The sequence below is a fragment of the Gossypium hirsutum genome, chromosome D12, assembly GCF_007990345.1.
Source record: "Gossypium hirsutum isolate 1008001.06 chromosome D12, Gossypium_hirsutum_v2.1, whole genome shotgun sequence".
NCBI classification, from domain to species: Eukaryota; Viridiplantae; Streptophyta; class Magnoliopsida; order Malvales; family Malvaceae; genus Gossypium; species Gossypium hirsutum.
In genome coordinates, this window is record NC_053448.1 from 57960006 (window position 1) to 57974143 (window position 14138).

At 33.2% G+C, this 14138-nt stretch overlaps 1 protein-coding gene across 1 annotated transcript; it reads left to right on the top strand.

Moving 5' to 3' along the window:
- Positions 1–256: 256 nt before the first annotated feature.
- LOC107946943 (scarecrow-like protein 22) lies at positions 257–3621 on the top strand. Its single transcript, XM_041107403.1, has one exon. It carries the CDS (start codon positions 1019–1021, stop codon positions 3338–3340), a length of 2322 nt encoding a protein of 773 aa, XP_040963337.1. The 5' UTR covers positions 257–1018; the 3' UTR covers positions 3341–3621.
- The last annotated feature ends 10517 nt before the right edge of the window (positions 3622–14138 follow it).

A 14138-nucleotide genomic window follows, 5' to 3' on the forward strand; every position in this document is an offset into this window, starting at 1 on the left:
AGTAAGTAAATTTAATTACTAGGGCTTTATATTTATTTTTGGTAAAAAGAATAATTCTAACAACTCTACATCAGTCATTAATCAAATCAAATCAAATATTCTTGATCCACTACCAACAAAATATATATAGAAAAAAGAAAAAGTGAATATAGATTGGATAGTTTACCTCAATGTTTCTGCCAAAGAGCAAAAAGCTACCTATATTTTCTATTCTGATAATACTAAAAAAAAGGAGGGACCTGTTGTGTAAATTACAGTAGAAGAGTGCCCCAAAGTCCAAAAGGTCAAGATCATATGGAGTTTGCAGATTACCACTTACGTTATGAAATGTGCTGAGCTTTTAAGTATGGAATCAAGTAATTATGAGTTTAATCTATTTTATTATGCATTTATTATTTTTTAATAAGTATTACTTAAGCTACATACACAATCTGATTAAATCTGGGCAGGTAATTAACACTCTATTATCAGATAAATAATTATTCAAAAAAAAATAAAGAAAAAGCAAGCCAAAAAAGGAAAATATATGAAAGAGATGGAAAGATAGGAATACAGAGAGAGAAACGGGGAAGAGGAAGGGCACTTTATTCCTTTTTTTATGATACACGCATCCTTGGCAGAACAGCCAAGGGTACACAGTACTGCTACGACACAAGGGTAGAAGAGGACCAACAAGCAGCAGCTTCAGCCCATTAACTTCCCCCAAAAGAGAGGGAAAAAATAATTTCTTTGATGGAACTGAAAAATATAGATTGTTGGCAAGCCTGAGTAAGGGGGGGATAATAAGGATGGAGGTTAAGAGGGAGAAGGAACAAGGTGACGGATGACAAAAGGAGCTAGTTTGGTGAAATGGGTCTTTTTTCTTTTCTTTTTTTGGTCGAAGTTGGGGGAGATTGATTTTATGGCATGCAAAGAAAGGTTTTTTATGGTGCTGTTAGTAAAAATATTGTCTTTCTATTATTTCTGATTCTCCAAAAACTTAGCGTGTCTTTGTCTTTTCGTTTGTATTACAATACAAATGCACTTTGAGTTACAGGCTAAAGGGGCGGTGGAACTCCCGGGTTTTGCTTCGATTTGTCAACATAACAAGTGGATAAAGCAACGAGAAGCTAATAGCTTTAACTTTGAAAACAGCTTTTACTACAACAACGAACCAGAACCAACTTCTGTTCTTCATTTAAGAAGAAGCCAAAGCCCACCCACATCAGCATCCACTCTCTCTTCTTCTTTTAACGGCGGAGCCACCGGTTCTGGAGGCGGAGTCAGTTCCACCGGAAATACCAACACCACGGCGGCCACCATAGCACCTCCTGAGACTACAGCTCCAAACAATAGCAAAGAAGAATGGGCCTCGGAGCTTCAACCTATCCCGAGTGAACTAGACCTTGTTCCAGGGCCTGGAGGCTCTCAGAGATGCAATAGCGGATTGGAAGATTGGGAGACTATGCTGTCTGAGTCAGCCGTGTCTCTGAATCAAGACCACTCGCTTCTGCGTTGGATTGCTGGTGAGGTGGATGACCCTTCCTTCGGTCTCAAGCAGCTGCTTCAAAGTGGGAGTAGTGGTCCTAATCAGGGTGTTGATTTTGAAGGCAATGCAGGGGTGGGGGCTGTTGATCAGGGTCCAGCGTCTGACCCAATTGGTAGCCTAATTTCTTCTGGTTCTGGCAATGGGATTTCAAATGCTGCTCTTAATTTGGGAGGTTTTCCTGTTTCTGGGTTTGTGCCGAATGCCAACAATGAGAATGAACCAAGTTGTTCTTCAGTTGAGCTTGTTAACAATAGCAAGGTTCTCGGTGCTACTGTTGGGTCCAATTGTAACATTCAAAATCCATTGTTTAGCTCTCCGGCTAGCAATTTTGGCCTTCCTGTTTCTTTGCCTATCCTTTATCAACAGCAGCATCAAGAAGAGAAACCTCGGATTTTCATTGGTCCACAACAGCATCCCCAATATCCGAACTTTTTCCTGCCATTGGCTCAAGAACATCACCTCCTCCAGCCTTTACCACAGCGCCTCCATTCTGGTAACTTAGAACTTTCTTCTCAGATCCCAAAACTCCCCTTTGCTGATGCCGGGCATGAGTTGTTTACGAGAAAACAGCAACAGCATATGGGGTTTTCTCAGGGAGTCCAGTATGTTCCTCAGCAGCAGCCGCTGATGGTCGAAAAGAAGAGAGTGCTGGTCCCAGGAGAGGAGATGGCTCAGCCACAGCATCAGTACCAGTTACACCAGCAACAACAAGCCACATTGTTCGACCAGCTTTACAAGGCTGCTGAGTTGGTAGGGACTGGGAATTTTTCACACGCGCAATTGATATTGGCGCGGCTCAATCACCAGGTCTCCCCTGTAGGTATGCCCCTCCAAAGGGCTGCTTTCTACTTCAAGGAGGCTTTACAAGTACTTCTCCTCATGAATAACCCAGTCTCTCCCCCGCCTCCAAGGAGCCCCACCGCTTTCGATGTTATCTTCAAAATGGGGGCTTACAAGGTCTTCTCTGAAGTTTCTCCGCTCATCCAATTCGTCAATTTTACTTGCAATCAGGCTCTCCTTGAAGCTCTTGATGATACTGATCGGATTCACATTGTGGACTTTGATATTGGTTTTGGTGCTCAATGGGCTTCCTTTATGCAGGAGCTTCCCATGAGGAGTAGAGGAGCTCCCTCATTGAGAATTACTGCCTTTGCCTCCCCTTCAATGCACCATTCTATTGAGCTTGGGCTTATGCGTGATATTCTTATGCAATTTGCTAATGAAATTGGTCTAAGTTTTGAGCTTGAGGTGGTTAATTTCGATTCTTTAGATCAGAACCCTCATTCTTTGCCAATGTTTCAATCAAATGGAAATGAGGCAATTGCTGTGAATTTCCCTGTTTGGTCTTGTTCGAATCGGCCCTCTGCTTTGCCCCATCTTATGCGCTTTGTGAAGCAGCTTTCACCAAAAATTGTGGTGTCTTTAGACCAAGGGTGTGATAGAAATGATCTGGCATTCCCACAACATGTGATCCATGCCTTTCAGTCATATACAAACCTATTAGAATCACTTGATGCTGGTAATGCGACATCCGATGCTGTGAACAAGATTGAGAGGTTCCTTTTTGTACCAAGGATTGAAAGCAGCGTGCTGGGGCGTCTGCAAACACCTGAGAAGATGCCTCTTTGGAGCACACTTTTTGCCTCAGCTGGATTCACCTCTGTAACATTCAGTAACTTCACTGAAAGTCAGGCAGATTGTGTGGTGAAGAGAGCTCAAGTGAGGGGATTTCATGTTGAGAAGCGCCAGGCTTCACTTGTTCTTTGCTGGCAGCAAAGGAATCTTATCTCAGCTTCAGCTTGGAGGTGCTGAGTAGCAAACTCAGATAGGCAGGGGAGGTTGGTTTATTTTAGTATCTCACAATCTATCAGACTCTATCTGGAAGAATTAATTAAGCCAATAATCAGTAAATTCTTCAGCTTTTATGACTTAATACTCATTCATTGTCGTATTTGTGAGTCCCCTCTACTTGTTTGTCTAATGTAGATGCAATTCCCAGTAGAAGAAAACATTTGACTGCAAAACTCTAGTATGTGCCTTTTGTTTTGGACATTGATGTTGCTGCTATGGTATTCTGGTTTCTTTTGTTTGTTTTTTTTCTGGTGAGAAGCTGATTCATTTCCTGGTTAAGGTGGTGACAGTTGTATATTTGACAACAACCACTTCTGAAATTGCAAATACAACTTACTGGAATTTCGTTTTATATTTATGGGGCGCTGTTCAGAAGTTCTCAAATAATGTTTATGATGCTTGAATCCTAATTCCTTCTTTTCTACCTTGTTGCAAATTATGCATACTTTCTTGTTTATAATTAGAGTACTTATTTTTGTTGAAAAGGTGATAATATGGAAGTGGTGCTAAAGCAAGCACAGAATCAGGAAAATTTGTCCAAGGTGGGGGTGCCCTTGGCCTTTAACTACTCTCAGAATAAACCACACCCCCTTATTGTTCCAACATTTATGAGTAGAAAAGATTTCTTGTGGGGACATGGTGGTTCCTTATCTAGGTGCTTTACAAGCTGCCTCATTGAAATGCCTATCTCTTGCTTTGGATCCTCAGTCAACCATTACCGCCTTCATTAATGTGTAGTTATAATCTAGTTTAGATTTGAGAATTAGGAATATCAGACGAAGGCATCCCTAGATTCTCTATTCTTTGATATCATTTGCTGGATCACCATTATTAGAGCTACCACTTTTGCTTAAATCTTATCCTAATCTTCATTTTGGTAAAAAAAAGGTGATCTTTCTCCAATTCTAAGAAAGTATTTGATCTTGTCAGATTCTTGGTTTGTTAAAGAGGTAGTTAATTCAGGCTTTCGGGGGTAGTTAAATGATCTTTAGGTCCAACCTCGAGTTCTTTCCAACCATCTCCATGAAAGCTCCTTACTTGATTGTTTCCCCTAAGAAAGAACCTAAACAAGAAACAACCCTTGATAGGCTGCAATCTTGGATAGAATACAACAAACACAAAGACACCTAAGATTAACTATATTTGGTCGAATTTTGTTAAATAATCATGCTTGCCGCCTACCTGCGAAATAACATATGGTTGTGGTGAGTACTTGTATTTTTTGTCGCGCTGTCTTGCATGTATTTCATCAAAACGTAAGGCCATTTTCTTAGTTTTCTTTAGTGAGTACTGCATGTTGTTTGGTGATAATTATTTTAGGTTTGGAGATTTAGAATAATGTTGGTATTAATATATATACATACATACAAATACTTGTCTTTTAGTACATTGAATTCGGTGTACCATTTCTTTTCTTTTGATTAGTTATTGGACACCTACTAATCTTGGTCACATGGGATCATGTTTGATTGCTTGGTTATTTTCTTTTTCATTGTGGAGGCGTCTACTTTAATCTTTTTTATTAATATGAAGTGGTTTAAACCATATAAAAATACATAACAGTAAATTAAAAACTGTTGGAGATAACTAGTTTCAGAACATGCTGAGTACGGATGGCGACAAAGATTAACCATAGCTCATAAACTATAAATCCTTGCCTATTATTTCCTCTAAAAATGAATATAAAAAATGTAAAACTTTGTTTTCATTGAGAAGGAAGTCGTAGGCTAGCAAATACCATCGATGACCGACACTTTTATTTTATTCCTGCCCGATGTCCCTGGGTTATGTAGTTCCAGTAAGCGGACACTAATATCTATTATTGTTATTGAAAGGATAATAGAAAACAAGTGCCTGGACCTGGAGTAATCTGGCCCAATCAAGGTGTAAGAGAAATGACAGCTAGCTGTGAGCCACTTGAGGTGGGTGCGGCGCTGGTCCAGCCCAGATGATTCAAGCCGACTATAGCCTCCTCGGCTTCACTTGTTTCACAGCTGTATAGTTTTTACCAACGGTATAACAGATAGAGATCCATGTGATGAGCTCTTACAATAATGTCCAACGCTGCGTTTTCAGTATAGAGCATGTAGCACGGTAAGATGAAAAGGACTTGAGATTTTTTAAGGTCCCTTTTTAGCCTTGGCTTGGCCCTTGCAGTGCAGTTGTGGTCCTCTTCGGTTCAAATAAAAATCATGCCACGTGTATGGATGGTAAAAGCTACTATTACTGTATGAGAATGTGAATATGAATATAACACATGTTACATGATATGCCCATTTCTCTCCTCTCCTGTTATCAGGAAGAAAGCAAGGTATCTTCACATTCGGTTATAGGCCCATGCCAATACGCTACCTTGTGAATTAAGAAATGGGTTCTGTTTAAATCAAAATCACCCGACCAAACCAAATTAGAAACGGATATTTAGATTTGCGTTGAATTTTTGAGTCCTAATTGGCCACAAGCCAGACTTAGTTTGCCTATTGCTCCTCCCAATTTCTAGCCTTAAGTACCTACATTCTTTATGTTGTATTATATATTTATTGGCCAAAATAGGTTGATTAGATGCGGATGTGCTTCCCAAAATCATTTAATTACAATCTTAAAGGCAAATAAAGGCCTCTTTTTATAACTACATTTGTTGTACCACTTCACATTCTAAACATTAGTCATGCTAGTTGCTCATGTCAACAATACTATATATGTCTATAACATGTATGCTAGTTGCTCAAGAAATTTGAGAGAAAAATAACCAAATTTAGTGGCACGTATTCTTGATTATCAACAGCGGGCATTGCAGGATTGTGGACAATCCACGTGCAAGGCACTAGTTGCAGATCCTTTCCTACGATCAAGTGATGGACGACAGACAGAGCAGTTAAAGGTAGAAGCTTGTTTTGGTGGGTAGTTTTTAGTTATTTCAAGTGGGGGAAGTGCTTTTGTCATCAACAAGTCTCCTACGAGTGAGGGATATGGTTTGTACAAAACATATATATATAGATGCTTTTTATGAGACATAAAACCAGCTTTTGTCTCTCCTAAACTTCAATCATGTTGGCCAACTAAAGCAATGTTGAATGGGTTGCCACCCGTCAAATCCTATATATTTTTTAGACCATCTTTGTTTCGGGTTTTGCTTTGCCATCTCCGGTGTAATAGAGGTGCTTGAGTTCAGGTACATCAACTGCTAAAACTCTCGAATCTTCATCTACTAAAACTAGAAAAAATTATTTTTCCGAGCGTACTTTTGTTTATTTAATGATTATGGTCTCTAAATTATTTATGTTATTTTTTTATTTGTCTCATTTTTAGTATATACATTATTCCATCATTATAGTTTCTGATTTAAAAAGTTTATCATGTTAAAAAAAGATGTGACCCACTCAACGGATGTTAATGTGTCATATATTTAGTTTTTTCATATGTCATCAATGACATAACTATTGATTGATAACATGATTGTTGACCGTTAATTAGTGATGATCAACATTGATCAAATGTTGATCAAGATAAATAAATGTCAATTTCATTCAAATCTGGATAAATAGTTTATTCATGTTCATATTGAACGTGGTTAACAATATTATAAAAATATTAAAAAATTGTCAAATTTATTCAATAAATAAAAAATACTAAAAATACATGTTTATAATGAACCTAAACAAATGGACATCAAGGCTTATTCAAATTTAAACAATTATTTGTTTAAATTCATTTAAATATGAAAAAATTAAATTTTATAAAAATTATTAAAAAAACTATAAATCATAAAGAATCATTAAAATATCTCAGAAAATTCAATTGATTTTGTCAAAATCAATTGTCCAAAGGCTTGGTAGCTGGTAAGCTCGATCCAACTAAGGATGGGTTTGGATCAAATTTTTTTTTAGTTTAATCTAGTTCGAATTCAATTTAAATAATAAAAATTATTTTTAAATTGTAATTCAATTATAAAATTTTAAAACATATTTTTAATTTTTTAATATTTTGATTAATGAAACAAGTTTTTTGGTCGGACTAAACTAGCCTAAAAATGAATCCAGGCTTAAATTTTTTTTTGAAATTAGGTTGCAACCAACTCATGAATAGTAAATGAGATAAGCAGTTATATAGATAGGAAGACAATTTTTTTAAGAAGTAGATGGGAACACAAATGTGAATACATATATATTAGTCCACCATGGTGCGTGACATTTTTTTTTTTAATTTTTATGATTTTTTAAATATTCATTTATAAAGTTTATAGGATTTGGATCATGTAGAAAATAAATTTTGGTAAATAGAACATTCATTTACTTAGGTCAATATCTATCAACAATCATGTCAATAATTAATAGCCACGTAGTAAATAACATGAAAAAAGTCAAACTAGTGACACGTCTTTATTGTGTGCCACCTACATTTTTAGTTGTTAACTTTTTGGACCAAATTGGGAACTTAAACTTCAAAACTTAGATTTATATTTATAAATTGTAAGTGTAAAAAGTATGGATTTTTTAAATTCATAAATTTCTCAAAAATTTCAAATTCCTAAATAAACATCCTACAAATTCTTAGATTTGATAAATAATAAATATTATATTTTTAATTATTATTACTTAATATGCACAGTTTTCTAAATCTAAATTAAAATTTAAAATCCAATTTTTCAAAGGCTAAAAGTTAACTCCATCTACCCTTTATTGTCTGACAGTGTTGCAATATCATTTTCTCCAATAATATCAGTGCCTCATCACATGATGGACCGATTTTCTTGTTCTTTGAACCATACAACTCAGTCCCAACTCCTTAATCTATACTTCCATCGTCTTGTTCCTCACAATTTGCATGCATGCGATGATTATCATCTGATTAAGGTCAACCCTGGAAATTTTTATTACCGGAGGTCTTTTTCATGGATTTCGAACATTTTTGTTCCATCTAAAGCTAGTATTTTCTCATCTTATAATATTCCAAAATCCTTTTGCTTTTCCCAACCCTACCCGGCTGTCAAGTATGCACTCAAACATCATCACAAAATATCCACACAAACCCTTAAAACCTTTTCTAATTAAATTGCCACTGAAAGTTGAGTGCTGGAGATGAAATTCCATTTCCAAGTCTCACATCTTCAACAGTCTATCGACATGATGAGGGTTTGGCTTATATATATATATAATTAACCTTAAAATATTAAACAATTTTGGAACGACTTCAAGGAAAAATTATATAAGAAAATTACCCGTTTGTTATATAGAAATCGGTGTCGCCTGACCAACCAGTAGCACTACCTCCTTTTTTCCCTAATCATTAGCGTGTAAAAAGAAGAATTCTTTTTGTGCCAACACCCGTAAGTATTTTTCGAAATACTCGTAAAAAATACAGGTATTCACAGAGGAGAAAAAATATATTTTAATGGGTGTCTCCATTCTGTTAGGCGACACCTGTCAAAATTTTTTTTTAAATATTCTGTTAGTGATAAAAGAATAAAAAAAATTTTGTGCCGTCGCCGTGTCAGCGGCACTGATAGCTATCAGGGAAAATTTTTTTTAAATGGTGTCATTAATCTGTCAGGCGGCATCGGTGATTTCTTTTTTAATATTATTTTAATTGGTACTGCCACACTGTCAGGTGACACTTGTGACAGATTGTTAAAAATAATAATAATGGGTGTTGTCTGTTGAAAATTATTAGAAAAAAAATTAATAACTGGTGTCAATGTGTCAAGCAACATGTCACCACCAGTGTTTTTTTTAGAAAAAAAATAGTTGTGAAGAGAAAAAAAGAGACTGAAAAAAAATTATTAGTGTTGCCGTTGACATGTTAGGTCTAGTTACATTAACAATATATTCAAATATGATGATCCCTGCTATCATTTTAAGTTGTATGATAATAATACTAACTATAGTTGAAATAATCACATGATATAGTGGCGGTCACGTTCCCACCATATTCTATTTTTTTCTTTCAGTGTTTTTTCCAATTGTTTTATTCTTTCACTCTACCCTTCCTTTCATGCACCACTTTAATAACTACAATTGTTGTCGTCCCAAGTGATGTTTTGGCTTTTCTCCACCGTCATAGTCACTCCCCCTCTAAAAGTATTCTTGCCCCCACATCCATCTAACATAAGTTTTGGACAATGAGATTAAGGATACTACTTTGATGGAGAAAATTAATAAATTGATTAAACCCCTTTTTCCCAATGATTATAATCTTAAACTATGTATGAGGTTTATAAAGCATCATATTCTGGTGGCATTAAACTTTACTGCATAACTACCATCAACTGATAAGGCTTTCATTGTGCAGGTTTGAACACTATACTTGAACCCATAACTGTATAACTATTGTTAATTGGGAGCCCGGGTTGTAATGCAACATCTTCTAAGGTGATGGTGCACTCCCCACACAGCAAATTAAATTTGTGGGTCTCCGAGCACCACCGCATTACCGTGAACTCAAACATACCTTAAAATTATCAAAATTTCCCCCTAAAACACCAACACAAATAAATCTTGCTCCCCTAATTTTGAACACCGAACACAAAAGAAAAAAACATTTTTTTTCTATTTTCTCCTTTTTATTGAACATTTATATTTTTTCCCCACTACTACTAACCACAATTTTTTCTTTCTTTTTTTCTTCTCTTAAACAAAAAAAATTCAACAAATAACCAAACACTTCAACATATATAGATTTTGCACCGGGGATGGGGTATATATAGTGGGTGGTGTCGCTTGATAGCGTGACGACACCAATTAATTAAAAAAAAAGTCATCAGTGCCGCCAGACACACCGACGACACCCATTAAACAAAATTTCCTTGATAACCACCGATGCCATCTAACATGGTGATGACACCAATTTTTTTAATTTTTTTCTCACTGAAAAAATATCTATTTTTAATAAATTTGACCGCGCCTAATAGGCCGACAACACATATTAAATTTTTTTTTCTTTTTTCCTATTGTGGATACCCATATTTTTTACAAGTATTTCAAAAAATACATAAGAGTGTTACCTGACATAGTGACGACACCGATTTTTTTTTTTATAAACTAGTGATTAGGTAATTATTAGGGGGAAAAAGAGGTGATGCCGCCAGTTAGTCAAATGACATCGACTTTAACAGGAACAAATGGGTTATTTTTGTATATATATTTTTTCAGATCATTTTCGAAATTATTTAATATTTTAAGGTTATTTTTATAAAAAAATTGAGAGTTTAATGCCATCACTTAAAAAAAAAAAAGTTGCCCCTATCCCGTCTTACAAAAAAAACCCAGAAAACTTAATATTACTGCCTTGCCCAAATAGAGGAAAACCGAATTAAACTAAAGAAAGAAAGCCCATTTCCCCCATTGCTTTCGCCAGACATTGTCGGTTCCTCTTTAGTTGGAGTGAGCCACTGGTAAAGTCCAGTGGACTGCATGACCTCTTCTATCCCTTTTTCCACGATTTCTTGAATCTTATAATGGTGTTAAGCATTTAACACGTGCGTCTCTTTAATAATGTACATTATTATGGTAATAATACACATTTTAGCATTACAATGGATTTTAATTTTTTAAATGTGTTTAATTAATAGAGTGTAATTTTATTATAATTTTTATACTATATTTAGTAGTATAAATTTTAATTATACAATTTTAAATTATAAAAATTATTAATAATAATTGAGAAAAAAATTTAAACAAATAATAAAAGTTAAAATCAAATCATCAAATATTACATATGTTAATCCAAAAAATTACTCAACAATACTATTACTAATAAAATGACAAAAAAGAATAATCATACCATGTAACACCCCCAACCCGTATCCCTCGCTGGAACCGGGTTATGGAGTATTACCGGAGATTACAGATCAAACGAACAAAAATCTCAAACATTTTATATCATCAAAACAAGTCATCAAGCATCATTTTAATTCAAATTATAAACTCTCAAAAATAGATCTTATAACTTTATTTAAAATCAAACCACAAAATAATTAATATTTAGACACTCTAGGTACATGCCGACACAAAGAAATAAACATCACCATATTTGAGTTCGGGATCATTGTTGGATGCTGAATCAGCGATCAAAATTAAGTACTTAACATGCGCACGGAAAACAAAATTGTACGCCGAGTAAAAACTCAGTAGTATTTCTATAATCCGAATATTTAAAAATAAAATAATAAAATATGTATAATAAAATGTTAAGCACAATTGAACATTTAAAATCACACAATACTCGATTTTCATCACTTGTTATATATAATACATTTTCACAATTTATTCACGTATCATTTAAACAATGGCACTATCCATTCCACAATCAATTTATGAGTATATAACTTCTGTATTCTATGTATTTACAACATATTTCACATTCTATTTTCAGTTTACTATCTCATATTCTTATTCTTAGCCCAAATTAAATTTTATAGAACACACCGGATATACGGAACAAATACAGAGGTGCATTGTTATGCACTAATGGACAGAGAGCACTAAAGTGCTATACAGAGAGCACAGACGTGCTAAACAGAGAGCACTGACATGCTAGTAATCAGAGAGTACCAACGTGCTAATAATCAGAGAACGCGCTAAAGTTATTTAATGGCATGCCACTAATATCCCAGTAGTTCTAAATTCCATCTACTTGGGCATTAAGGTTGAATTTTATACATATAAAAAATAATTCAATTATCATATTTGCACAATTTCACATTTACACATATATATTCATAATATATATTCCACTTTAATTCAACCAATATAATTTCATCACATATCAAGACAATCCATTTCAATTGTAAAAAAAAAAAACAATAATTCTCACCTCAATCACTTACCATAACATTTAATTAAAAATACAACAATTAATAATTAGATTTGAATTATAGAAATACAAACCAGGAATTCCGAGCTATTCCTCGTCAACTATATTTGTTTCCTTTTTAGTCGAGAATTTCGGTATGACGATTGCTACGGAATTAAAACAATTAAAAATCATCAATACAACACTATTCAATCTCACATTAAATATTTCAATTTTTACTCAATATTTTCCTAAATTTCAATTTAGTCCCTAAACCGATACTAACTTTTATTCTCAAAACTAATTTCATATTTTCATTCCATTCCCACTTTAAACTAATTTAACTCTCTAATTTCACCATAAATCCTTAATTTCAAAATTCTCTCAATTTAGTCCCTATTAATTCAAAACCTATAATTTATTTTACAAATCAACCCTTTACTAACTTCTAACTTAAAATTCAATCAATTTAACCCCTAATTCGTCAATTAATTCAACATAACTTCTGTCTAAAAATCAACTATCTTTCAAAATTTCAACATAAACCATGAAATATTTTGTTCTAGAACTCCAAAAACTCAAAAATTACAACAAAAGGAATTAAATTAACTTACCAAATTAACTTTGAACTTTGAAACCCCAAATTTTCCTTTTTCTTTTTCTTTCTTTCTTTCTCCCCTGTTTCTTCTCTGTTTTCGTTTTTCATTTCTGTTTCAATTATTTTTTTCTCTCTTTTATTTCTTTTATAATATAATATAATATAATATAATATAATATAATATAATATATAACTTAACTTTTAAGTAATAATATTATAATAATAATATATTTTAACTTTAGATTTAAAAAAAAAAACTACTTATGCCGCCTCAACTTTAGAAAAATGCATAATTTCCTATTTGGTCCTTTTAACTTTTCTTTAATCTTTAATTAAACTTTTATCTCTATTGCAATTTAATCCTTTTTAATCAATTAACCATCGAAACATTAAAATTTCTTAACGAAACTTTAATACTACCCTAATGACACTCCGTAAATATTTATAAAAATATTTACGGCTCATTTTATAATATCGAGGTCTCGATACCTCGCTTTCGACCCAATTTACCTAATAATTTCTTTTAAATCACAAAATTCACTAATTCAAAAATATTTCTAAAATCACACTTAACTTATAATTATTAATTAATAAATTTTTCTAACTTTTTCATCGAATTTAGTGATCTCAAATCACTGTTTTGACACTATTGAAAATTGGGTTGTTACATACTATGTAATTTTATTTAATTGTTACATTTTTACAGAAAAAAATATTTCCTAAAATTATAATATATATAAGGTAAGAGTTTGTTTAAAAAATCATAGGGTAATTGTTTGAAATTGCCCGCATAATTATTCAAATTCTCAACAACACCATAAGAATTAGAGAGTATAAACGGAACATTCTATTACACTAAATTTAATGAGACTCACCAATTACAATAATTAGCCGAATATAACAGGCGTGTAACTAATTACTCAATAACTTTCCAAAAATAAATATAAAAATTTGAAATTTTAGATTTCAGTTTTTTTAATATAGTTTAAAGAATTAGATGCATATATAATGTTAAATTTAATTATATTTAAAATATTTATATGTGTTTTAGTACATAAATTCATACTAATTTTTAAACTAAAATTCATTTCTTAATATCAAAATTTTCAAACACGAACTACGTTTTATTCAAGAATTGCTTCTCAAAAGGAAAAAGAAAGTTTATTTACGATGAATGAATTAATTTAACATGTTTCCACGGAAGATAAAAATAATGATAAAATTTTCAATTTAGAGTTTTTAAATTAGTAAAGATACCTTAAAAATGATAAAAAAATTGTTTTAATTTTTTAGAAATTATAAAATAGTAAAATTATAATTTAATTTCAGACCGCTGCTTCTAATCCCAACAAGACGATACCACCCGAATGG

What these genes read in the sequence shown, in the direction of transcription:
- LOC107946943 (XM_041107403.1), top strand. Translation starts at nt 1,019, where the DNA reads ATGCACTTTGAGTTACAGGCTAAAGGGGCGGTGGAACTCCCGGGTTTT.